At 36.1% G+C, this 27,970-nt stretch overlaps 1 protein-coding gene across 2 annotated transcripts in view; it reads right to left on the bottom strand.

Moving 5' to 3' along the window:
* Nucleotides 1–9,603: 9,603 nt before the first annotated feature.
* ZBTB10 (zinc finger and BTB domain containing 10) overlaps nucleotides 9,604–27,970 on the bottom strand; it is a 38,496-nt gene continuing 20,129 nt past the window's right edge. For both annotated transcript variants that reach the window (XM_008000962.3, XM_008000960.3), the window contains exons 3-6: nucleotides 19,604–19,702; nucleotides 15,096–15,272; nucleotides 14,725–14,897; nucleotides 9,604–14,450 (exon numbers count right to left, since the gene is read on the bottom strand). In XM_008000962.3, the coding sequence (XP_007999153.1) occupies nucleotides 14,145–14,450; nucleotides 14,725–14,897; nucleotides 15,096–15,272; nucleotides 19,604–19,702 (755 nt within the window). In that variant the 3' untranslated portion in view covers nucleotides 9,604–14,144. The remainder of the gene's footprint in view (nucleotides 14,451–14,724; nucleotides 14,898–15,095; nucleotides 15,273–19,603; nucleotides 19,703–27,970) is intronic.

Raw genomic sequence — 27,970 nt, 5'->3', positions numbered from 1 at the left:
CTTATTTCCTTAAGTCTCAGTTTCTTAATTTGTAAAACAGGGATGATGAAAGCACATTTTAGAGGGCTTTTTAAAAAAAAAAGTGTTCAAAAATATTTAAAGCGGGGTCTGGGACAAGATATGTGCTCTATAAACAAAAGCTATTATTATTATTATTATTATCATCATCATCATCATCATTCATGAGTGTTTTAAAATTAGGTTAATGGTTAAAAAATTTTTTTGTAAGCACGAAATCCTGAAAGCCTAACAAATAAGATAAAAGTGAAGTTGCTGTAGTTGAGGTTTAGCTTAAGGCCCAGGGTCCCACCTACTACTCTGCTATGTCCTTCCCGGACAGGCCAGAGAGGCATCTTCAAAGAGCCCCTAGGACCCGAGAGCACAGTTTGAAAATCCCTGAAGAAGGTTATTTAAAAGTGAAAACAATGCTCTTTTGAGGTTCACTCTGCATTTGTTAGCCAGTTAGGCTTAAACAAGAAAGGTCACAGTCAGGGCAAAATGGCCAAATTTAAGGCAGAGGAAAATACACTGTGAAAAAACTATTCCTGGAAGTAAAGTATTCAAAATCCAGCAGCAAATTTACATGGTTAACATTAGAATAAAAATTTAAACATTGAGATTATTTGTAGCAAATAAAATAGGATTCCAATTTATTTTAGGTTATCTTGAAGATACAGTGAGTCTTTAGCTTTGTCTTTTTATCTAAAACATAGCTAGATTTAGTTAAAAGAATTTAGCCAGAAAAATAACTCCCAAGAGTCAGCCAAAGATCAGAAGAAAGTAAGCAAAGGACTACGTAGGAACGCAGAGATGAAGGCAAAGAATGTATGGAACACTCGTCAAGCACAAACAAAAAGAGGGAAAGTACAAAGCTCAATCACTTTTAAAATTCATGTTATAAATAATTAAACTAGATTATTTAGATCACTCTCTACTAAAGAAAAAACAAAAGGTTTCTAATAGAGCTAAATAAATATACATGATCTAAATGATACCAATAGTGATGGAATATACCAAATGTTCTGGACATATTAAAGAAAAAAAATTATCCAATTATTCCCCAACTTTACCTGCTCAAAGAAGTAAAGTCAGTTCATATGAAGCTGTAGTTTATTCTGAAACCTTTCTAAATCACATCTACAAATCATGACAATTTTTGCTTGAGGAATATTTTCCATCTATTGTGCCTCATAAGAATCCCCTACATTCCCTTTCCAATGTCCATGATAGAGTCCCATTCATGAGCTATAACTACTCTTCTCAGAAGTCTTTAAAAGCTTTCATCTCTGAAATCGAAATATAAAGGCCTTAAATATATGCCATGTTCTAATTGTTAATTCCACAATAAAAATGCTTTAAACATACTTAAATTATTATGATGGGACTCAATTACATAGTACATCAATCTTTAGCTTCAATTGCTGTGATTTTTCTTTAATGGTACGATTAGGTTTTCTTTCTGTGAGTGCATGTGGTTAAAAAATAAAACTGAGTCTCTTTCTTTATAAACACTACATTCTGCCTTTGCAATTACCTCATTAGTCATCTCCAACAATGAAATTATGGTGATAAAGGAGGTACTATTTTTAAAAATATGCCACTAAAAAGGACATTAATTAAGTATAATATACTGGAAACATTCTCAAATCTGATTTTTCAAGAGATTTACATCATAAATGCAGAAAACAAACTTCTACAGTGGTAAATGCATATTTACCACTATAGCTAATGCATATTTATCAACTTTCTGCTTGCAAAAAATACTGCATGTCTGCATCTTTTGCACTTAGTTTCCCAACATTTAGAAGTTGAGTCACACTGATACTATAAGGAAATGGCTTACATTAAACATAAAACTTGCAGCAAATGGGCATGATGCTACTGAGTGATAAATGCTTAAAGAGTAAAAACTTTCCTTTGTCACGCATATCAATTAATCCCTGCAAATGGCAATAAAATGAATCACCTAGACAGGCAGGATGGTCTTAGGATTCTTAGCTCTCTCATTTGTAGACCTTATGCCAAGAGAATAATGACATCTATGGTGGTAGCTTTCAAATAGCACACAATAAGCCTCAGAAAATGCATTTGGGTGTTTATTATTAGGGAATTTTCTGGCTCATATTTTTAAGTTCAAAAATATGCTAATGAGCATTAATAACTTTTAGGATGTAAATTAGCTAATGAGAATATTCAAATTATTCCATCTTAGTGACATAAATGCACTAGACATATACTCTTAATGTTTTTCAAAATAAGGACAGCATAAAAATAACAAAGTAGCTATAATGATGAATCTATCCTGCTGCTAAAGAGGCGAATGACGGGGGCTTGAGGGACTTGAAGTTTTACAATAATTTAATAATAAATAAATATTGAAATATTCATTATTTCTTTTAGACTATAATCTAAAATGCAATTAAAGAAAAAACCTCTCATCTTCCCTGTAATACATTTGCTAAAGGAATTGCATAAATTTATGAATGCTAAAATTACACTGCCTTAAGTCAATTAATTATGAAACTCTTGAAAGCCTGGGATTAAGCAACATTTAAATTTCGATATCAAACTGCAAACTTAATCTTAAGATTAAACTTGCTTCTCCAAGATAAGTGTTATTACCAGTGCCAGCAAATTAACATCCTAGTTTACAAAAAATAATTCTTGATGCCTCTCTTTAAAGTATCTTTTTGGGCATCCATTTTTCATATCAAATATTCAATTCTTAGTCTTGAAAAGTAAAACATTCAATTAAAAAAAGGTAAACAGCATGAGTTTCTCATATTCTTACAGAAATGAAAACAGGCTGGCTGTGGTGGCTCACACCCGTAATCCCAGCACTTGGGGAGGCTGAGGCAGGAGGATTGCATGAGGTCAGGAGTTGGAGACCAGCCTGGACAACATTGACCTTGTTGCTACAAAAAATAAAAAAAAAAATTAGCTGGGAGTGGTGGGGCATGCCTGTAGTCCCAGCTATTCAGGAGGCTGAGGCAGAAGGATCATTTGAGCTTAAGAATTCAAGGCTACAGTGAAATACAATTGTGCCACTGCACTTTAGTCTGGGCAACAAAGCGAGATCCTCTCTAAAAAGAAAGAAAACCTAGAGTATTGTTTTTTTAGGCATGGAAAAATTTTAAGATCCCAAGCACTCCTCTCTCCCTTCCAATCTCCACTGTTACATAAATCATTATGTGGTAGTCTCAAACTAATCTGAGTGGCTTCAGGGGATGAAATGATTATCCGGTGGAAGTTGCAGAGGCAGATTTCCACCTGCCTCGATGTAGGGAAGAACTGATAGGACCTCAAGATAATACGACCTGTTATATGAGGTAGTAAGTGGGAGGTAAACATTTATGGCATGAGTTCAAGCAGAGGCCAGATAAAGTAGAGGGTATTTGTTTCTAACATTCCTTCAGCTCTAAGATTCTATTGATTTTAGTTAACAGAGACACATACATGATGAGACATGATGAAGTCAGCTAGACACCACGTCATCAAACAGTGTTAACACGGCTGGCATGCATTAAATATCTTCAGAAAAGGTGAGGTTATAATTTTTCTAAAAGTGACTTTACTATGGAACATCAGCCCATGGTGAGACTCCGTACAGTAAAATGTAAATCCAAAGACCTTGAGGATATCCAACAGAAACTAAAGAATTGTGACCCAAATTAGGATTGTGACTGAATATCCTTCATGCACCAAGCAACAGTGCATGGTATCATTTACATGTTTGCAAACTCTGAAGAGATCAGGGATAAAAGTTACCAGAGTTTAAGCCACTGTGATCAATGGAACGGAATAACACCAATGGAAAGAACAATGGGAAAAGAGCACCTAGCCAGGAGGATCACTTGAGCCTAAGAGGTGAAGGCTGCAGTGAGCTGAGATCACTGCATCCCAGCCTGGGTGACAGAGTGTGACCCTACCTCAAGGAAGAAAAAAAAAAAAAAATACCCAGCAAAGAAATAGGGGAATATCAATGCTTTCAGGATCAAATAAGAGGAGTGTTATCTGAGGGAAACTAGTCATTAATAATGCTAAATGCTGCAGAGTGGGGTATTTGACAACTAGTCACTAGTGGCCTTTTGAAGGGTAGTTTCACTAAAATATCGAAGACAGAGTCTACATTGCTATGGGTTGGACAGTGCATGAAATGCCCACATGATCTTAAATGGTTATATTTTCCTCAGAGTTCCATTATATATCTTCCCTGATTATATCTGACCCTCCTGATGGGATAGGATCTCATTAAACAGGAAGAACAATAGAAATTTTTCTATATCCCTTAGAATCAAACTAACTTCTGATTAATATTAGCCTTAATATTATGGGAAAACTCTTGGAACAAGTTAGATCAACTTGTTTTAAATAGAAATTTGGATGGGACTCTAAAGAGTGGTGCTCAGCACTGAATTTGTACATTTGGCATGTACTTACTGAGAGCCTACTATTCCACCAGACTGGGTAGCACAAAGACTATGAGAAAGTCCTCCATTAGGACTTCCAATGGGGAATCAGTGTGTCTGAAACAATGACATAAAGGTTTATTATTCAGTTTGATAATCTTTAGTCTTGGGAACTTCTTGAGGGCTTGATGAAAAGTATTTTTCTTTTTTTTTTTTGGAAAAGTATTTTTCATATAAGCTATTTTGATTCACAAACTTAGCATTTTCAAGCTATGCCCAGGATGACTGACAAGTCTAATTCAGTGATACCTTGTTATGAATGTAGATATTAATCAGATACCCAACATTCGAAAGGCTAAAGTCTGTTACAGTGCTCAAGGTTGAAGCATGATTGAAAATAAAAGGCTCTTTTAACATAACGTGGCAACAAAAGGGTCTAAATTAGCAAATTATTTTTATTAGCAGGTTAAAGTCTCCTCTCATGAAGTTTTAAATGTTATTTCTGTATCAGATATATTATTTATTTCATCTAGGAACCAGGGTGTGTGTTGGGGGGGGGGACACCTTGGGTACTGAGATATGGTGTAACTAAATTCCTATTATGGTCTTGCTGTTTGATTAAAGCTGAAATGGTAAGGTTTTTAATCCTCTGCGGCTAAAACGATGCCATTAAAGTTAAGTCTCTTTGCTACTCAAGATTTGTAATTCTGGAAGGGAAGAATTCATTGATGTTAGGAAGGTACATCATTCTTCAATGTATGTATTACAGGGACAAGGTGTGGGGGAAGGGGAACCTATAGATCAGGGATCAGCCAACTGTGGCTTGTTGCCTAATTTTGTAAATAAACACAACACAGCCTTACAATTCACTTACATATTGTCTATGGATGCTTTTGTGCCACAACAGCAGTTGAATAGTTGTGATGGAGACCTTATGGCTCACCAAACCGAAGTGTCTGGTCCCTTACAGAAAGTTTGGTGATTCCTACATACATCGAATAATCCTGACTAAAAAGCAAAATACACTCGCATATACAATAGGCAATAAGAAACATATCCAGAATGATATATTCCAACCAATGAGAAAACTGGAATTTTAAACACTTACTAAACATTTGATATAATAATTTTGGAGGATGTAAATATGCTATGCTTTTTTAAATTAAAAAAAACCACATTAAAATTAAATACAGATACTTAGGCTATCACTTTCCTTGCGAATACTTACAGAAGCTTATGATTTCATCCTGTAAGGTGATTTTTTTTTTTCTACTACCCTGCAAAAAGTGAAATGAACATTAACCTAAGTATCTGCAATTTTAGTGAACTGCTTTATTGGATAGGAAAACTCCTCCAGGTCTTTAAACCCTCTCCATCATCTACGCCCTAAAATGGTAGGCAGACTCTATCGTGTGTTTCCGAGTACATACCAAGTCTTCTGAGAAAATAGCGTTTCTAATTCTACAGACTTATCCAATACAGCTGATAGAAACAAGCAGCATTTAAAAAATATATATCCTAGAAAAAGATGTAACCAACATTACCATCTTTCTATACCAGTTAATACAAAAATGTCAAGCACATGTCAAAATTAAGAGTTAACATCTTTTTCCCAAAATGCTGTAGTGCATTTTTAAGGTGAAAGTATTATTTCCCCTCTTATTATGTTGAAGGGGGACAATGTAAAGTGCTATCTGTATGCATTCTTAATCTGCACTGTTTTATATTTGTCTTCATCCTGTAACCTGTTACCCCTCCTACCCGCTCCTGCTTTTAAAAACTGCTGATACAAGTCTGGGCGTGGTGGCTCACACCTGTAATCCCAACGCTTTAGGAGGCTGAGGCAGGCGGATCACCTGAGGTCAGGAGTTCAAGACCAGCCTGACCAACATGGAGAAACCCTGTCGCTACTAAAAATGCAAAATTAGCCAGGCATGGTGGCACATGCCTGTAATCCTAGCTACTTGGGAGGCTGAGACAGGAGAATCACTTGAACCCTGGAGGTGGAGGTTGTGGTGAGCCAAGATTGTCCCATTGCACTCCAGCCTGGGCAACAAGAGCAAAACTCTGTCTCAAAAAAAAAAAAAAAAAAAGAAAAAAAAAAAAAAAGAAAAAAAAAAAAAAAAGAAAAAAAAACATTGATACAAAGGGTCTTTTTGGTAAAATTTCCCAGATGTCTAATTTTTCATCTTTCCCCATCCCAACTGACTTGACTTGCAGTATAGTAATAATTGAGAACACTATATACCCTGTGGTCTCATTATTCATCCAAGGGCCTAACAAATGGGTATTCAATGTGTATCTGTGGAATGCCTGTATGACCAAAGAAGAAGAGTCCACAGAATGAAACGGGAGCTCACATTTGAGTGTGGTACAAGTCCCCAGGAGCAATGAAAGACCACCACAGATGTCAGCTACCTTTAAAAGGCAAATACAGGATAAAAGTTTAGAATGATTCCTGGCTCCAAAACACTGTCTTCAGTCTAATGTAAGATTTTAATAAAAACATCTTTATGCCTATGAAATAAAAAAACAATTTTTAGACAAATGCAAGACTAACAAAAATATACCTACATATGTAAAATTCTAGACTTCACCTTAAGTCAAGTCATTTTAGGACTTCTTCAAATTTCCTTTGCTATAAATGAGGATATGGCCCAGGACTAGTACTCTGGGATGCTGATTCAATTCCTACATTTGCTATTATTTGGAATGGGCACATTTTATTAATGATTTAGGTGACAAGTACTTGAAAAATAAGTGTGGGAAGATCTGCTTTGGAGAATTACCCATGTCAGTACATAAATGCCACCATCTCACTTTAGGAATCCAGATGCTACAAATATCCAAGGAGACTACTTGAAAACGGGACAGGTTGACAGAGATGCTAAGCTTCACATTACCTTTTACATGAATATGTCTTTCATATGGTAAAATATAAATGCCAAAACCCAACATACCTCTTCACAAATACCAAAATCATATTGGCAACTAAAACATCAGGTCATTTTAAAATATTTTTATTGATGTATTATTGCACTCTACATCAAAACTCCAACAGGGCTTTTCTTCTAGTTTTTTCACATATAGACCGAATGCTGGGCATTTAAATATTAGTGGTGTATATGTCAGACATTTTTAAACAAATATTTTGCAGCAAATGGCTAATAATTCTCACTAAATGTTCTGTTATGGAGATGGTTTTAAAAAAATTACAAAGGCTACTTTTGCATTGAGTTCTCCATAGTAACATCTGCAGTAGGTTGGATTTGGTCATTACATCTTGCAGTAACATTATCTACTAGGGTTATGTATCCAGGCAAAGGATCCCAAAGGCTCAGTGTGACACCATGTATCATATGCTTGGCAACACAAAATAACTAAACAAAACTGGCTTGATAGCTACATGCCATATGATACTAACAGGCAAAATCCTTAAAGTTGCTAGTGCCTTTAGTCATTCACTTAGTAAATACTTTTGAGCAACAAGCTATGTGCCAAATACTATTTGAGTGTACTTTGGAATCTTCTAACTTCAAACTTATCCCTAATCTCAAATATTTATTGAATGAGTTTGGTACAGGAAAAATAATACAGAAATGGAAGTTCAGGAGTCCTGGGTTCTAAAACTGACTGGAGTCACTGTGGCAACCTCTCTGGGTATGCTTCATTGGGTAGTCTCTTTTCCATCTAAGTAATTCTACAATAATCTTGAAACCATCTTATGTATTATCTCACCAACTGTTAGGACCTGTGTGAAGAAGACTGTCTTGTGTTTAGCTTTCACTAAGTTTCTAATGCATACCTAATTACACTTGGAAGGTTAGTTTTTTCTTATTGCCAAATTTAAGACTGGCCGTGGTGGGAAAAAAATAATCTGGCTGACAGTAAAGTGGCAGTATTAATAGCAGGTAAGGCGCCATGCAGTTTTTCATTCACTTTAATTAGCGGAATAGATTTCCTATAGTTCAATTTCTTTCTTTAAACTTCAGAAAGACAGTCATGTCATAACCTAAATTCTGAAGAACCTTTAGTTTTCTTACCTAAACATAGATCCAATAATTCAATTTCCTATACCTGCTCCCAAACACTGGTCTGTGGTGATTTGTGGTGAAAAAGAAAGAAGTTCAGGTAGTGATTTTTTCTATTAAGCTGAACTTGGTGTCTAAATTCTTAATTTCCTAAATTATGTCATTTTTATTGTCAAAACATCCTTGTCCAGTACTCACACATACAAAATTTTATCATTTTAGTTATTTGTTGACTAAGCAAAACAAAAAGTAACTACAACGGTCCCAACACCTAAAAAAAAACTAAGCACAAATCCAACTCTGAAATAGAAATGTTTGGTCAATACTGCCTTAGCCAAAATGATTAAGTAATCTTTGACTTTACGCAGTTATCTCTAGTGGTAGACCTTTTTCTGAAGCAGCCCCATTTCATCTTTGGATAATTAAAAACCGATTTTCAATCTTGAGCCAATGGTCCCAATCATGACCCCTTAGAAACACATAAAGTATCTTAATTATTCTGCCTCATGATAGCTCTTTACATGTTTAAAGATACTAGGCATTATAATGCTATGTAGGCTCCCCTGTATTGTGCCCTTCTCCAAACAAAATCAACGAACTCCTGTTTTTCTAAGAAAAGTCTGAATAATCTAATCAGTTCTGATTTCCTTTGCTCTATTACTAACTTTGAAATAACCTAAAAAGCTAGTTATGTTTTCTCTACATTAATAAAATTTCAAAGACTTGAAATTTATAACGTCACATCACTTGTAGTCAATCAGTCCACAAATATACAACACGGGATGAAGCAGTTTACCTTTGCTTTTCAACCCATTTCCAAGATTATGCACAAATGTAAATTAAAAGGGAATTTTTAATGTTTTCTAAAACCTGTAGAGAATCTTAAAAGATACACTGATTACAAATCACTGCTACTAATTAAAGCAGTATTACTTGGAGGTAGTTTGTCATTTATGTACTTTCATATAAAAACATACAAATAAACAAAAAACCCTTATAGTATTCTATAATTCAAACTTGTAAGCCTGAAGTACAAAGATATCTGAATTATACATGTCAAGTTCATTAAGGTGTTCCCCTTACCCCAATTAGTCTAAATTAGTACACTTGCAAAGAAATCTGAATTAAATGTCAGTCAATAAAATTCACAAAGCCAGAAGCAGTTTAGTGCTCACAAGTTTATATTTTTAGGTTTGAATAAAGACTCTTGTGTATTTTCTAAATACACAGACAAAACAGTTTCGGAAGTTTACATACATGTCTTAGGACACTTATATTAGGTAGGTAATTTACATTTTAAAAAGTTGGTCTTCGTAAAAGATCTTCCCAAAGAGCTTTTACAAACAGCAGGCAGAAGTGTTCTTTTATGTTTACAGTGTTCAAAATGCCAATGCTCCCACTAAATAATGGCCTCAACCATCACTCTCCTCAACCCAAAATATTGTTCTCAATAGCTAGTGTACTCCAAATTTAAGTACCCAATGTCATCAAATTTAGGGCTAGAAAACATATTTTGAAGTGTGCTTATCCCTAACACATTTTAAACTATCTAGAATTCTTTAACTTCAGTTGAGAGCAGGGATACAGCAGGAAAAAAAAAAAAACTTTCCATTTTAAGTCCTAAAGTGACTAAACACCTGTTAGTTCTAAGTGTGGATATTATGTACCATCGTTAAGTTTAAGGATCTGGGTGACTGAACGGCACAAAAACTGGGGTTTCTATCTAGTTCTTCAGATAAAAACCATTCTTTTATAAAATTAAAATGCCACAGCCGGTTAAGAGCATGTGCTACACTGATGTGTCTTAATATAGTCAAAGTGATAAAACAACTGCTTTATGAGGAAAGAGTAGTAAGGAAATTTGTTGCGGGGAGGAAAGACACTCAAAATTCTAAACACAGCTGTCAGGAAAAATATAAATCCATAGACTCCATTAAGAGCTGAAATTCTACAAGAGTTGTTCAGTGAGGCAGCAATAGAGCCTCCTTGAAAGAGTATGGGCTTCAGAATCAGACGTGCTCAAAGCCCCCAGCTCTATCACAGCTGTGTTAAATTAGCCAAGTTTCTGAATTTCTCTGAGCCTTTCCCCATCTATAAAATGGAGACAATTAGCACCTACCTTATAGAGGATTAAGGTAAAATCAGGTATACAGCACAATGGCAAGTGTGGGCACTCAAAAAAAATTGGTAGTTTTTTGAATCGTTTTTCAGAAAAATGAATCTAAACCCTTCATGCTATGTTCAGAAAATCCTAAAAAATATAAATAAAGCTTACTAAAGTTTTAAAATTTAAGATTTTTAAAAACCTATTTTCCATCACACTTTCCCCCATATGATACTACTCCAGTCATATTCAGGCCCTTTACACCATTTTGTATTAATATAAATGAGACGAAGTCCTAATCCTTTCATTTCCTATTTTCTCCTTCCTTTCCCCTGTCTTTTCTCATTTCTTTTTCCTCTTGGTTATCTATTATTAAACAACTTTAAGATGTGTTATGCACCTATTATGTACCAGTGTTCTAAGCACTTTACATGAATTAACTCATTTAGCTCACTCTTCTCCATTAGGATGGCTGTACCTAACCCAGCTAGTGTGTTTTCCTCAATTTCAAAGCTACTCATTACTGTTCAGTTTCCCTTTCCTATAATGGTTCTTCTTTTTTAAACTCTTAATTGCTAGTGTGCTAAATTTAGCAAAATATCTAGTAAATAAGAAAAATGAACAGGGGTCCATATGGAAGTATCTGTCTCTGAGAACTCTAAGAAATAATGCACAATCTTGATTTATGAGACTGTCTGTAACTACAGAGTGAATATGAAAGAAAGTTTATACTCTTCCCCTTCATTAAAATTAAAAGCTCTAAAATACTTTTTCATTTAAAATATAAATTACAAGAGACAACTTCGCCAAATGTGTAACATAATTCTGCCAGAGTTCCACAGACAAAATTATGAGTATTTCATTGTTACCTCTGAGACCAATCATAAGTTCTTAGTATCTATCAACTTCCTGAAATTTTACTGTAAGTCAGAAAAAGAATACACTTAAAAAAATAGAAATGTCCAGTAGTATACCTTAGTACTAAAACTATTTTTTAAAAAGATCTAGATGGGAAAAGGCAGTCCCTCGAGATCATGAAACAAAATAAGTTAGGCAGTCAGCAAGTAGAAAAATCTGTCAATTCTGTTTCTGGTAAAATGTTTACTTCAAAGAAATTTTTATATAGGCTGAGGCTAATATATTCAAGAGTATAAACACTTTTCCTTTGGATTACCTAAAAACAAACTTTTAAAGTATCATATTTCAATTGACTAAAAATATAGCCAAATCTGTCACAACACAACATAAAATGGACAATTATAGAATATTTTAAATTAACAGTAACAAGCCATCTACATCAAACCTTATTTCCAACTAAAACCAAACAAAAGCACAACAATCCCGTAGTGTACCAAGTGTGTATTTCAATTTACTGTATGCAATCTAACAAAAATTTGGTCATAATTTACCAGATATACATAAATGATTTAAGTAGTAAAAGAAAATTCAGCTTCAAGAGAGTAAGTTCATATCTTGAGGAAAAGTAAAAGTACATTAAGAATGTAAAGCCAAAGTCCAGTTTCTATGCAATAAGTGAACTGTAGTCTAATAAAGCAGATTTAGGTGATTTTTAGATATATATCTTTGTTCTTTAATATATATTTATATATAGACAGATCTACCAATTGTAAACTAGTTTATTTAAAGGAAGGGAATAAATGGGATGAAAGAAATCTTTATACTATACTTACATATTCACAAAGAACATTTTACGTTTAAAATACTTTTTCATTCATAGTATCTTTGCCCAACTAATTTCTACCAGAAATACATGTTACTCATTTGTCTAGAACATTAAGATGTACTCATCTGTTTTAAACAAAAATCAAACAAACTATTCTTATCTGTCAGGTTTACAGTTATGTAGAAACTACAATATAGATGACAAAAGATGCATCTAACCATGTAACTGTAATTTATCTTTGATTTATCCAAGCAGAAACATCATTGTCTAACAATAAACCATTATTCTACTGAAATCAGAGACAATGATAAAGCTTGTCTCTTAAAAAACATCAACTTTCCAACTTTGATCAGATGGAGCACCAAAGGGATTATATCTGTCAAAGCATCTTTGCAATTTTTTCCACATAACTAGCATAATTTAGTTACCTGATATAAAATAGGAAAATATACTCAATTTTTATTTAAAAGAAAGCTGAAAATATGACATCCCTCAATCTTATATAATATACAATATGCTAATAAATGCCATACATGTTAACAATACGTGAAATGCTGCTGAGAGTTCCACAATCAGCTAATTCATGTCACCAGGCTAAGTAAATCTGACAATTTCACCTTAATATGTCACCCTTTGTACCCTGAAGAATTTAGTTTATAGAATAATAAAGCTTCTCAGAATTTTATTTGTAAGATTTTTGAGACTGTTGAATCATGGTGACTACTAGAAGGGCTGTATCAAGGTGTAGTGACTTCAAGGAACAGAAAAAAATAAATTAAGTATTGATCATAATTTCAAAACAATCAATATCCCGCTAAGTATGAAACGAAAGAGAATGCACATTTTGTGTTAATTTTAATGATAAAAGGGACATGGGTAAAAACCTGATATTTCACTTATATTGCATAACAAGCTAACCAAACTGGACATGGTGGATAAATTATAAAACAAATCATTTTACTTATTTCTATGATTTTTCTTTCAATTAGGTCTTTCAAATAGGATTGAGGTATAGTACACTGGCAAAAATAAAGAGGCAAACAAGAATAGTGCCAAAGTAACAGATACCCAAAACCGAATACCATGTCAGAAAACATCATATAGTAACCATTTATCAGATTAGAGCAGCAGAAGAAAGTTACTTCTAAATCATAATCATTTTAGTGGTATTTGTCAACTTCGCCACGGTAACTTCGTAACATCATTCTTCATTTGTGAAGTAGTAAAATTCATGTCAAAAAGGAAGGGGGGAATGGAGGAAGTCAGTTAGTTCATTCCAATAAATTACCTCTCCAGTTCTTATAAACATGCCCATCAGCACAAAATTGAGAAATAATACCTAAGACTAGAAGAGACTTGGTTTAAGTTATGAAGCAAATTAAATGGAAAAATACAAGAAAATAGAACCAATGGGGTTGAAAAAGCCCCTCACTGAAAATCTGTATTAAAAAAAATAAAATTAATAAAAATAAAAATAGAAACAAAACTCTACTAGTACAAACTAGCCTGAGTGGTTTGATGGACAGAGTGATTGGGTCAATTGTCACTGTACTTCCATAAATGGATTTTCTCCATTCATGTTAAAGTAGCACATGAATGTAAGCTCTTTAAGGACTATTTTCATAGGACCCAAATAGTTACTGTATATCCTATAAATAGAAAATATTTTACTTTGATAACTGACTGAATATGTGGGGACTCCATGTAATCCAACCACATGGTTGTTTGCTGTATAGTCCTGTGCAAATATTAAAAAAAATTTTTTTTTGCTATAAGGCTTTGACCCTACAGTTTTCACAGCAACATAACTACTATCCAGCATGTACCATATTTTGCAAGCCTTCAAGTTCAACAATCCAAATTGTCGATTCATATTAGGTCCAAATGCAGCATCCTTGAGGAGTATAGTAGGTCAGTTAATCATCTAGAGACATACAAACTTCTCCTGATTCATCCCATCGAGAGGGATCATTCTGATCTTCTCCATCATCAACTAGCTCTTCATCAGCTTCTCCTACTTCATTCTCCTCGTATTCTTCATCCCGAGGGAATTCTGTATCCTGTCCCTGATCTACACCTTCTTGCCCTCCTGGTTGTGATTTATCTGCACAGTCTACACAAACACCATAACGTCGAGATCCATGTCTTATTCCAACACTGGCTGCTAACATGAAGATCTTCTTACACACCATACATTTGTATTTTTTATCCTTTTTATGCACCTAATTGAAGGGGGGAAAAATCCAATATAAGGATATTATATATAATAGAATGCATTTGAACCACTCAAATTAAACCACACATTTAATAATGAGTGAATATACCACTGTGTCTCTGTAAAAAGCTCACTATCAGTTCATAAAGTCAAACTCTTTGTTTAAAGCAATTTAGGAGACAATCTTCCTTAAATTCACAATTAACTGTTTAAATTCCTTTAAACTTCACTGACATAAATACAGTTTATCTCAAAGATCAGCTGTATTTAAAGTTACTTACCAGGGAATGTCTTTTTACATGTTCTCTTCGAGTAAACAGTTTTCCACAAATATCACAGCTAAATGATCTCACTCCTGTGTGAATGAGCAAGTGCCTTTTTAGTGTTCGTCTGTATTTGGCTACATAGCTACAATGAGGGCATTTTAACTTGTTCATGATTAGAGATGATTCACCTATGAGAATTAACAAAAAAAGAGAAAGTGCTTATTATACATTAAACAGAAAATTTGCTATCAAAACTTCTTATCTCTGAGAACAGCAATTATGTAGAACTACTGATACTTGTTTTTTAAAAAATGCAGAATATGAAAGCTTTTAATTCTTAACAATTATTTAATAATTCTGTATTTGTTTAGTTGACTAATACTTGCCATTTTCCCAAGTTTCTTGTTTTGGCCAAGATTCTGGCAATAATCCATACTTGAAATCATTTGAAGCACCTGGTATCAATCCATACTTGAAATCATTTGAAGTACCTGGTATCAATCCATACTTGAAATCATTTGAAGGACCAGGCATCAAACCATACTTGAAATCATGTGAAGTACCTAGTACAAGTAAAAAGTCTGATTAGTAATGGTAATAAAGATCTATCTCTTATCAGAGTCAGAAAACAGAAAATATATTTATATCCTATGAGCATTATGATAGAACTTCTTAATGAGTTAAATAAAACTGTATTTTAGTCTAAAATTGAGATGTCTTCCTACTTTATTATCACAATTAAACAAAATACTATTCAACTATAATAGAAGAAATTCAGTTTAAAAAAAAAAAAAATATCATGGGCCAGGCACAATGGCTCATGCATATAATCCCAGCACTTTGGGAGGCTGAGGCAGAAGGATCACTTGAGCCCAGGAGTTTGCAACCAGCCTGGGCAACATGGAGAAACTCCATCTCCATCTCTACAAAAAAATTTTAAACATTAGCTGGGCATGGTGGTGGGTGCCTGCAGTCCCAGCTACTTGGGAAGACTATCTGGACAAGGAATTGCAGTGATTCAAGATTGCGCCACTGTACTCCAGCCTGGGTGACAGTGAGACCATGTCTCAATGAAAACAAACAAACAAAAAAGGTGCTGGTGGGGGAGAAAAAAACATGAGTATCATTTAATTGTGCAGACGGCACAAGAAATTACCCTTTTAAAGGATGGGTATATTCAAACCAGAACTCCTAATAGTTGCTTTTTTCTAACTACTCTATCACTTGAGATTATATCACCCTAAAGCCCAGCTATCAAATGGGATATTCTCCTTATTACAAACCCAGGACAGGCACATAATTTTAAAATTAGTATAGAAAAATGGACTGAGAATAAAGAATATACACAGGATAATTAAAAACTTAAAGTTCTATTACTATATCATTGTTGTTTCAGACATATTAGGGCAAGGTAACTGAATGCCCTCAGGGTTCACTGAAATTTCTAACTCCATCCTTAAATAAAATAACGTGCAGAAGACAGAATCAAAATAGAATAATGCATGTGCCTAAGGATCTTCAGATTAGCAAGGGCGGGAATTATATCCACTGGATTTAATTCCATCTTTAATGTAATTCCTTGGACCAGGAACCTTCTGGCAATAGGAATATATCCAGAATCTTCCACAACTATTGCCACCCTGATCCAATCAATCGTGAGCTCTAGCCCCTGGACTGTCTTCAGTAGCCACCAAAAACTTGTCTCCCTACTTCCACTGTTGCCTTCCTGGAGTGTGTTCTGAGGAGAGAAATCACAGATTCTTTAAAACACTACCTTAAGGCAGATCACCATCAGCTTACAAGGCTGCAAAGACTACCCACCCTCACAGTAAAAGCTAGAGACTCAGTATCTTCCAAAGCTTTACCTGGTGGAGCCCTGGCTTCCAACCACCCTTTCAGTCACTCTATTCCAACCATACTGACCTCTGTGCTGTTCCTCATCCATGATAAGCATGCTCCCAATTCAAAGCACTTAAGCTGCCTAAAACACTCCTTGCCAAGATAGTAGCAATAATACATTTTCCTCCCATGGGCATCACGGTTTCAAAAGTAAAGAATGTTTACCCAAATGGATTTGCTAAGAATCATTTCCCATATATGTTCCCAGACATGTTGTTCCTCTTAAAAATTAAGATAACTTAAGATTCCTTTTGGTGAAAGTCTTAATACCCAACAAAGTAAAAATGTCTCTGAAGTATTTTAAAACTGCACATCATTACTATTACTGTAAACTGTGCTGTACTTGGAATATCTTGACCGGTTTTTGATGTAAAGAAAGCTCCCTGCACCCATAGCTACATATAATTCAACTATAATTCATCATAGTTGCACCTAATTCGTGTTTGGAAGTAAGCTGTAAGAATCATAAAGTGAAGCATTTCTGTGTGAGGGATAAAGAATGGGATGGAGGTGGTAGCCTGGAGGTCAACCTACTGTTAGTTTCACATTTCTAAATAAAGTTTCAGCTTTATGATCCATATTTCTTGTCTAAATCAGTACAAAGTCAAACTCCAAGACAGCAAGAACTGTGCCTATCTTACTTGCCTTGGTTTTTCTACTAAGACATATGCCCTACGATTACTTGTAGAATAAATGTTACCTAGCACATGCCAATAAGTTCTTCTGACTTGCTTAAAATAACTTGGGAAACTAGTATCAAAAGACATGTTAGATGTTCTAATATCTATAATTATTCACAACATATAAGAATAAGGAAATAGGCCAGGCACAGTAGCTTGTGCCTGTCATCCCAGTAATTTGAGAGGCTGTGGGAGGATCGCTTGAGCCCATGAGATTCAGGCCAGCCTGGGTGACAAAGCGAGAGCCCATCTCAAAAGAAAGACAGAAGAATATCCCTAAAACAATTTGTAAACTGAAAATCCAAGATTCAACATCCATGATAACAAGGAATGTAACACTCTATCTGGAACACAAAAGGGTAATTCAAATTAAGTAAACCTTGCCCCAAATTTCTTTCATCTCTCCTAATTCTTACAACAGAGAATACTTGTAGGAATTACAAGAGTGGCCTGAATAAAGGTACTGTTATTGTAATTCACTACACTTAAGGATCATTAAGGTCACAGAGCTCTTCAAAATGGTGCTTACTGATCAATAATATCCTTCTGGGTACATTATTCCATAATAGAAAACTAAGGAAAAAGCAATGTAAGTTTTTGACATCAAAATCATCAAGCAAAGGCTAATCTCAGATGCAAAAAATACTAATGAATCTAAATGTCCCCTTTAAGAGGAATAACCCTATATCAAAGATTTACAAATTTAAAACTTTACATATGAATTCACACAGCCCTAACTAAACCCATTCTTGGACTAGATTTCAAAACTGAGAAAGCAAGTGCAATAACATCTTCTTGCACTGTTAGCAATTTTCTGTACAAACAAAATCTTTAAAATTCAACACATCTGAAAACTTGTTTTGTAAATTCTTTTAGACAGTCAGGGGAAACCACCTTAAGCAGTTTCTTCAGAAATGTGGCTTTATTTTCGTCAGTACATACTGAATTCAGAGCCCATAACTACTTTTTGTAAGAAGTACCTCATTGTCTCTGTTCTCATCAACTTTGAAAACAATTCCAAAGCTAGTAAAACTGAAACAATCAATAAACATCCATATCTATCTTCAACAAATACTAGTTTTGTCACGTTTTTATGTACACACACACACATGCTTTCTATGTACTATTTGAAAACATGCATGCTCATAACTTCAAGCCTAAATGCATCTTCTAGAACATGCTCCTAGATAACCACCGTAGAAGAAATTTAAAATTGCTTATCACTTAACACATACTACATATTCTAATTTCCGGTTGGCCCCAAAATGTCCTCTTTAGTCATTTTGTGTTCCCATGATCTAAGCAAGATCCATGCTGCACTTTAGTTTACTTCCTTGGTCTCCTTCAATCTAGTGGTTTCCCCACTTGTCTATCATAACATTAATATTTTAGAGTTTGGACTACCTGTCATATATATCGATGTCTGGGTTTTCCTTTGTCATCAGATACAAGCTAAACAGTTTCTCAAGAATACTGCATAAGAAATGTTGTGTGCCAGGTAGTACATCAAATCAGCCAGCCTTTAATTTCAGTTTGTTCTCTTACTAATGACACTGAAGTTTAATCACTTAGTTATGACAATCTTCCTCAGATCTCTTTATTCTAAATTTACCTTTTCCCCTTTGCAAGTGGAAATCATCTATGGGAATCTATGGGAATAATTTGAGACCATGTGAATATGACATTCCCCAACAACCTTTCGCCCAATCATAGTGGGACAAGCCCATTAACAGTGGCTTAACATCCACTGATGATTTTGAATTATTTCCTGTGGGGGTTGCAAAATAGCTATTTTTCCAATTCTATCATTATTCTATCAGCTTGGCATTCTTCTGTAAAGACTGACTTTCTTTTATTCTATTTCATTCATAACATACTCATGAATTGTTTTTATTTTCATCAAGCTTCCTCCAATGCACTGCTGATATCACACAGAACTGATCAACATTTTCTATAGCCACTAACTACACCATTTTGCATAAAGACTAATTAAAATAAATTCAATCATTATCGTAATTACCATTTCCATTCCGTATCTATATACCAGCAGGACGCCATAAGTCATATTAACTCAATTACTTTTTATATGTAAGAGTTTTTAAACTAAACAAATGACTCCCTCAAATATACAAAACCAGAAACATCAATTTGCATTTACCAATTTTCCAACGTCATCATAAACATAGCTAACATAGATTGAGAGTAGTTATATACAACAGAACCCCCTTATGGGAGAGAAATTACAGTAGGCTGCAGGTAAGATGTAACACTTCCCAATCTTAAATGTACTGTTGCTAAAATCTTACTGTACCTACCAGCATCACCTCCATCTTGACTAGTGCCAGCTTCAGCCAATAAATTTGCATTCACATTCCTATCACCATCTGGCCCCGAGAGTAGAGCACCATCTAAATCTGAAAAGGAAACAGAAAAATTTATCTACAAACCACACCATAGCCACCACCCAAAACACCACTCTTTCTTGGAACTGTTTCTTAAATAAAAAGTACCATCTGTAAGTACTGAATTATCTACTGTGTTCAATACTACAAGGCTCACAGAAGCCTAAGACATATACAGTGAGTACAGTGTACTGGTTAGGAATGGGCTGTAGAACCAGGGTGAATTACGTGCCACTCCTATTTCTGTTACAGGCTACGTGACCAAGTGCCTTAGTTTCTCCCTAATTTATATCATAGATGTGATCTAGGAATCTAATTGGATAATGTAACAAGCCAAGTGTTACAATTACGGTAATTGACACTCAAACAATACTGCTAGTACTAACTAGTAAGTACTAGATGCATAAAACACATTGTTGGTGCATCCGTATTGGTTCATAAGGGGATAAGACTAATTAAAGCTAGAATGCTTGACTGAAGTGGTGGCTCGGGCCTATAATCCCAGCACTTTGGGAAGCTGAGGCGGGCGGATCATTTGAGGCCAGGAGTTTGAGATCAGCCTGATCAACATGGAAAAACTACACCTCTACAAAAAATACAAAAATCAACCAGGTGTGGTGGCACACACCTGTAGTCCCAGCTACTTGGGAGGCTGAGGTGGGAGGATCTGCCTGAGCCCAGGAGGCAGAGGCTACGGTGAGCTGAAATCACAACATTGCACTCCAGTCTGGGGCAACAGAGTGAGACCTCATCTCAAAAAAAAGAGTTTGACTGTCAGAATACAGAATATAGATGGCAAATAAAACCATGGGAGTGAAACAGATGAGACAGTGAGAAAATATTAAGTACACTGAAGAATCCTAACATTTAATGAGTTACAAAAAAAATATAAAAAACCTTTAAGGGAAAAGTAGTCCACTTTGTCAACGCTCCCTAGAATTCAAGATGAATGCTAAAAATGGACATCACCTTCATTCAATAAGCACCTAGGATGTCACTGGTAATCTTACTGAGCGATACTGGTGAGTAGGTGGGCAAGCAGATAAAACGAGAGTGGTCTGCTGTGAAAAGACGATGATCAATTAAGAAAAAATGCTGACAATCTTTCTGAGAAATTTAACTATAAAAGGGAAGTATAGGAAATAGGGTAATGGTTTTTTCTTTTTTAAGAAAGTGAAAGTTACATTTTTTTTTGGAGACAGGGTCTCCCTCTGTCACCCAGGCTAGAGTGCAGTGAGATGGTGCAGTGGCACGATCTCAGCTCACTGCAACCTCTGCCTCCCAGGTTCAACCGATCCTCCTACTTCAGCCTCTCAAATAGCTGGGACTACAGGTGTATACCACCACACCTGGCTAATTTTTGTAATTTTTTATAGAGACAGGGTCTCACTATGTCGCCCAGGCTGGTCTTGAATGCCTGGGCTCAAGCAATCCTCATGCCAAGTTGGCCTTCTAAAGTGCTGGGAGTACAGGCATGAACCACAGCACCTGGCCAAAAGTTACATATTTAAATGCTGACAGGAAGGAGTCACTAAAGGGAGAAGTTAAAGATACTAAAGATACTGCTGCGAAGAGAAGGAATTAACCATTGTGTAACATTCCTAAGGAGTCTTGTGATACAGGGGCACAGGTCTGGGTACTTAAGAGAGACAGCAGAGAATCAGTGTTAAAGCCAAAACTTAAGGACAGAGTTAAAGCCAAAATTTAAGGATATTCCACCAGGCTGTTGGTTTCTCTTTTCTCTGTAAGGTGAAATTACGTAGAATGTAGCATTATTGCTTAGAATAAATGGGTTAGAAGTCAGAACAATGAACAAGCATTTAATGTGGAAAGAACAGTAAATAGATACAGAACTCCTCTGCCCAGTCCTTAAGAACAGTATGGATACTGTTTAGATATTTTCCCAGTATTTGTCATAATGCATGATAAATAAAAGGCTTTTTAAAATATTGTTTGCCAGGCATGGTGGCTCAAGCCTGTAATCCCAGCACTTTGGTGTGTGTGTGTATATATATATATATATAAATAAAATAGTTAAATGCTGGCTTGAATAGTCTGCCCTTTGCAACTTGTATCACTAAACAAAGCTTAGTTTTAATTCATGGTATCTGAAGAATAATTTGGTTTTTTGGTCTACAATTAAACTAAAACCTATCATGAACTGAAAATATTTAACTGAAATTTAGTGGTTTTGTTTTCTTAAAGTTAAACGTATTTCAATAATCAAAAAATAACATTGGTCAGGCATGTACTAGTCCTAGCTACTGAGGAGAGTGAGGTGGGAGGACGGCTTGAGCCCAGGAGTCCAAGGCTGCAGTGAGCTACAATCACACCACTATACTCCAGTCCGGGCAAGAGTGAGACCCTGTCTCAACAAAACTGAAATAAAAATAAAAAATACAATTATTCAATTTCACTAGACTTCTCAATCTTTTTACAAAAAGTCATCATTCTGAAATGCAGACTGTTCAAAGGACATTTCTCACAATTCTGCCAAGTGGGTTTTCAAATACAGGTTTCTATTTATGCAAAATTCTATAGTGAACTGCTGAAGGCTTTCCTCAATTCTTAAGAGGCATTTCCTATCTCCTACCCTACCCCTAAAGTATTATATTAGAATTTGTGATTTCTAATTCTACATGGACAACAAGTATAGACCTTCTTGGCCAAAACCTTACAAAATAAATAGCAAGTGTATTTGTCTCATGTCTCTTTTTAAAGGCACCAACTCCTTGGTTCTTAATATCAAAAACAAATCTCAAAAACCGGTGAGTTCTTTCAAGTTGACAATCTTTTGACAATAGTGTGCTTAACTTTCAGGACGCAATGTATTATGTCACTGCTTACCTTATTCAAAACCAGCTAAACCACCTAGTAACTCATTATTAGAGATGTTGATGTGAATGGAATAGAAGCCAGACAACCAACCATTTACTTGACATGAATAAATTTTGCTTCATTAGGAAGCATGATAGCAACCCTTGGTCATCATCTTTTTCTCTAAAATTACAAGATTACAAAATAAACTCTAATACACCTGCTTTTGTGATATCAAATATCTTCCCATGGGAATCTTAAGCTTCATTTAAAGGTAGCAAAAAAAGGGCTAAGATTTCTTTGCGAACAGCACAAATCCTTTCTGAAGACTGATTCAAACATTAGTTTCCTTACCCCTCTTCTCACTACTGCACTTGTCTAAAACACACACACACACACACACACACACATACCCCACACTGGTTTCACAAGATGACAGCTATTTTTCTGACTGGTGGCAGGTACACCTGTGGCATGTAATATTCAAATGACCAGAACTAAATGACAAGCCATGTAGGATGTCTTCTATTTTAAAAAATGTCCTTTCTCAGTGAAAAGATAGCAATCTCTATAACAAAAACAGATTGTAGGCATCCAGCAGTAAAATCTTTCAACATTTGATCAATGAGCAAACTAAGGCTGAGACAGGTTAAATAACAAGCTAATGGCAGAGGTCTGCACTATTTAGTAACTGTATTACATTGCTTCCCGACAGTTTATTACAAGCACCAAGCCTCAGGGCCTGGCACATAAGCAGGCAATCAAAAAACTGCAATTTGCAATGCTGGGAACATGAGAGCAGAAGTATATTCACACGTACTTTGCTGCTGACACTTGATATGCTCTTTTTGTGAAATGAACAAAAATAAACATTAATTCCACTCCGTCTTAAACCAGCATCCATTTTATTACTTTCCCTTTATTTAACAACACATTCTCCAAAATCTTAAGGATACCAAGGTACTAGCTATCATTGCTCTTTACAGTAAGACTTTTTGTCTACTTTAAAGCAACCTCCTCCTTAGAATTCACACTTATATATTTCCCTAATTAACCATGTATTGCATTTAAAAAAATATATTCATGAGAGGTATTATTCATGGAAGGACAGATACAGTGGCTCATGTCTGTCTCAGTACTTTGGGAGGAGGCCAAAGTAGGAGGATCGCTTGAGCCCAAGAGTTCAAGGCTGCAGCGAGCTCCCACTGCACTCCCTCCATGGGCGAAAGACCAAGATCCTGACTCCTAAAAGAAAAATGAAAATATTACCATAGATTTTTTAAAATCTTATAACAAACAGTGGTAAAAGAATGAGATGGGATTAAAAGACTGGTCTAAATCTCAGTCTCTACCTCCCAAAAATGTGCCCTTGACCAATGATATTAGTAAATGAAAATACTGAGCAAAGTACAAGACAAAACAAAGTATCATTAAAGACAAGACTAATCTTGGTGCCTTGGTCATGTCAGGAATCTCTTAGATCATGGTGGGCTACCAACCCTTCCGAATTATGTGTGAAGTGAGTAGTATAGCGCCTGCCTGTGAATGCTAAATTAAACAAGACTGAGTTGGAAAGAAGGTTTCCCTGGCCATTTGCTTGTGATTCTCAATATTCCAACCATTAGGCAAGTGCAGACTAATCCAGATTTTCTTAGAATACAAATACTCTTGAAAAGATATGAGACAAGACACTGGGAAAGAAGTTTTAAGCAATAGCTAAACAAGTTGTATAAAAACTCAGACTCAGATCCACTCAACATTCATTTTCATATAAATACATATCAGCTCAAGTTTCTCTTATGGTAACAGTTTCAGAACTAAAAGCAAATGCATTCGGTGCTGCCCACCTCCCCAAATAGGTATAGACTTTTTCTCTTCGGTTTTCTCCTTTCAATGGACAGTAAATTCAGTTGCAAATGTATTATATAAACCATCCTTTACAGTTCCTGAAGTGGCGTTTTAAACTCAAAATAGCTTCCCTTTCACTCGCAAACTCATTGACAAGTGACTGCCCCATCTTAGACTAGGCTCAAGTGCTTCTTCCTTGCATTATTCCAAAGTGCTGTTATTTCTCCTTAACAGGTTCCCCTAGTACATGCCCCACCTCCAACCCATGAAAAATGCTCTTAAACTTTGTAGTCTTAAATGCAATATAAACAGATCAAATCTCTAGTTAAAAACCACTCATTACTTCAGAGTCTGTAAAACAAGTCACAATTTATTACAATACAAAAATAACTAGTTACACCTATAGACAAGGTGGTAGGAAATTGGAGATGTCCCCACACTACTCCCTTTCTATTCTTCTACCCACTCATTCCAATTTCTTTCCACCTTGCAAGTCAACGAATGCTCTTCTTCTCCTCCTAGCAAACCTGTAAATAACAAAAAGATTCACTCACACTGCCTTCTCTATGAAGCTTTCCCCAACTCTCCTGGACAGTTAGGACTGTTACACTGCACCGCCTCATGCATCTTAAATAATCTACTTTTAACATTTATCACATGGCACTGCATATGCTTCTACCCCACAGTCAGCCTATTGTGAATAAGTTCCACATAAGGGACTCCTCAATCTTGACATTATGTGGCCTATTGCTCGGTGTCTTTAGATTTTAAATAAATACATTTCCAAATTTCCTATTATATGTGGAAAGCTATTTTGGAGTTCTCAGAAAGTTGTAACATTTCTGAAGAGTAAAGCTTTGAATGAAAATTTACACTATCTGGTCACCCTACTACATATTAAGGCTGTATCAGAAACCAAAATTCAGTTCTATAAAAAGCTTTCAGGGACTAACCTTTATATGGTTTAGACAATTTAACACCTTCAGCAAGAAGTAGTCACAAAAATGTCTTAACTGACCCAGCTCTTCAGCTTTACTCTGACCACTTAAAGAGTTTCTAACTTACAGGTAATAATCACCAGTGCAGCCACTTCTTGGGTCAAGTACAATACAGGGAAGGAAAGCCAACAGTAAGCAGAGCAAAAGTGGAAAAAGTGGCAGACTACTATTTCCACTACCATATGGTTGCGTACTACCATCTTTTAAAATTAAATACTGAAGATTCTTATGCATTAGTATATCATATAACTCATTAACTATTACTTATTTTTAAAAATAAGCATCAAGGCTGGGTATGGTGGCTGCAACCCCAGCACTCTAGGAGGCTGAGGCAGGAGGAGAGTTGAGCCCAAGAGCTGGAGACCAGTGTGGGCAACATAATGAGACCCTGTCTCTATTTTTAAAATCTTTAAAAAAAATTAGTCGAGAGTGGTGGCCCGTGCCTGTAGGTGTGCCCAGGTACTCAGAGGCTGAGGCAGGAGGATCATTTGGGCCCAGGAGTTTGAGGCTGCAGTGAGCTATGATCACTGCACTCCAGCCTGGGTGACAGAGGGAGATCTTTTTTTTTTTTTTGAGACATAGTCTCGCTCTGTCCCCCAGGCTGGAGTGCAGTGGCGCTGTCTTGGCTCACTGCAACCCCCACTCCCGGGTTCATGCCATTCACCTGCCTCGTCCTCCCAAGTAGCTGGGACTACAGGCGCCCGCCACCATGCCCGGCTAATTTTTTTGTATTTTTAGTAGAGACAGGTTTTCACCGTGTTAGCCACGATGGTCTCAATCTCCTAACCTTGTGATCCACCAGCCTCGGCCTCCCAAAGTGCAGGGATTACAGGCATGAGCCACCGCACCCGGCCTTTTTTTTTTTTTTTTTGAGATGGAGTCTTGCTCTGTCACTCGGCTGGAGTGCAGTGGCACGATCTCTGCCTCCCGGGTTAAAGTGATTCTCCTGCCTCAGCCTCCCGAGTAGCTGGGATAATAGGCACGTGCCACCACGCCCAGCTAATTTTTGTATTTTTGGTAGAGACAGGGTTTCACCATGTTGGCCAGGATGGTCTCAATCTCTTGACCTCCTGATCCGCCCGCCTCAGCCTCCCAAAGTGCTGGGATTACAGGCGTGAGCCTCAGAGGGAGATCTTGTCTCTTAGTAAAATATAATATAATATAATAAATATAATATAATATAATTAAAATAAAATAAGCATCAGGCTTTCAGCATCCTCCCCCCAATTATTAGAACCCCAAGTTACTAATGAAAAATGAAATTAAATTCTGACTTGTAGCTCATCCTTCATAGCATACTCCATGGGATGCCTAAAAGGTTTAGCAAAACACTCGGAATCTCCTAAGAGAATAAAAACTAATCCAGGTCCATAAATCTGTTATGTGAGACCCTTGGGGTAAGACTTAGAATGCAGAATGTTTCAGATTTTATAGCTATGACTGTAACACTTCATGTGGGGTCTGGAGTAGCACCCTATAATCAAAACATTAATATTTATACAAAACATTAATATTTATACAGTAAAACATGAATATTTGTAGGGCGTGCTGGCTCACGCCTGCAATCCCAGCACTTTGGGAGGTTGAGGCAGGCGGATCACCTGAGGTCAGGAGTTCAAGACCAGCCTGACCAACTTGGAGAAACCCTGTCTTGTCTCTACTAAAAATACAATATTAGCCAGGCATGGTGGCACATGCCTGTAATCCCAGCTACTCGGGAGGCTGAGGCAGGAGAATCGCTTGAACCCAGGAGGCGGAGGTTGCTGTGAGCCGAGATCACACCATTCATTGCACTCCAGCCTGGGCAACAAGAGTGAAACTCCATTTAAAAAAAAAAAAGAAGAAAAAAAGCCCATGAATATTCACATTTAAGGAAGTAAAAAAATATAAATAGCTGCTTTGTTGCCAAAATGATTAAGAAAAAGCTTTGGGTCTCTAGAGCTTTTAAGATTTCAGAATTTTAAGGTAGAAATTTTACTTCTTTCCCATTAGGGAGGCTGTCTGGGATATACTCAAGGCTAGTATTGTGGCAAAACTGAATCTAAAGCCCAAGTCTCCTTCACCAAAGCCATGTCCCATGGTTTTGAAACGTATTTTAGACTGGACGCGGTGGCCAAAGCCTGTAATCCCAGCACTTTGGGAGGTCAGGCTAGAGGATCCCTTGAGCCTGAGACCAGCCTCCTAGGCAACAAAGCGAGACTTCATCTTTACTTAAAAAAAAAAAAAAAAAAATTAGCCAGGCATGGTGGTGCACACCCACCTGTAGTCCCAAGTACTGTGGGGCTGACTGTGGGAGAGTGAGGCGAGAGAATCGCTTGAGCCCAGGAGGCAGAGGTTTCTCTAAGCCATGATCGTGACACTGCACTCCAGCCTGGGTGACAGAGCAAGACTCTGTCTTAAATATATGCCTTATTAGGATTTGTTAAATCTATCTAGTTTGAATATTCTTTTCTCAAAATAGTTTTCAAAGTACCAAATTATATGCTTTTTTACCAAAAAAGCAATTACACAAATAAACGCAAAGCTTAAACCTGATTTCAACTCTACCTGTAAGGATTAATACAAACCTAAAAATGCTGCAAAACTCCTTTTCCATCAGAAGTCTAGGTGAAAGAAA

This window comes from Chlorocebus sabaeus, chromosome 8 (genome assembly GCF_047675955.1).
Source record: "Chlorocebus sabaeus isolate Y175 chromosome 8, mChlSab1.0.hap1, whole genome shotgun sequence".
NCBI classification, from domain to species: domain Eukaryota; kingdom Metazoa; phylum Chordata; class Mammalia; order Primates; family Cercopithecidae; genus Chlorocebus; species Chlorocebus sabaeus.
This window is presented reverse-complemented; position numbering and strand designations above follow the sequence as displayed.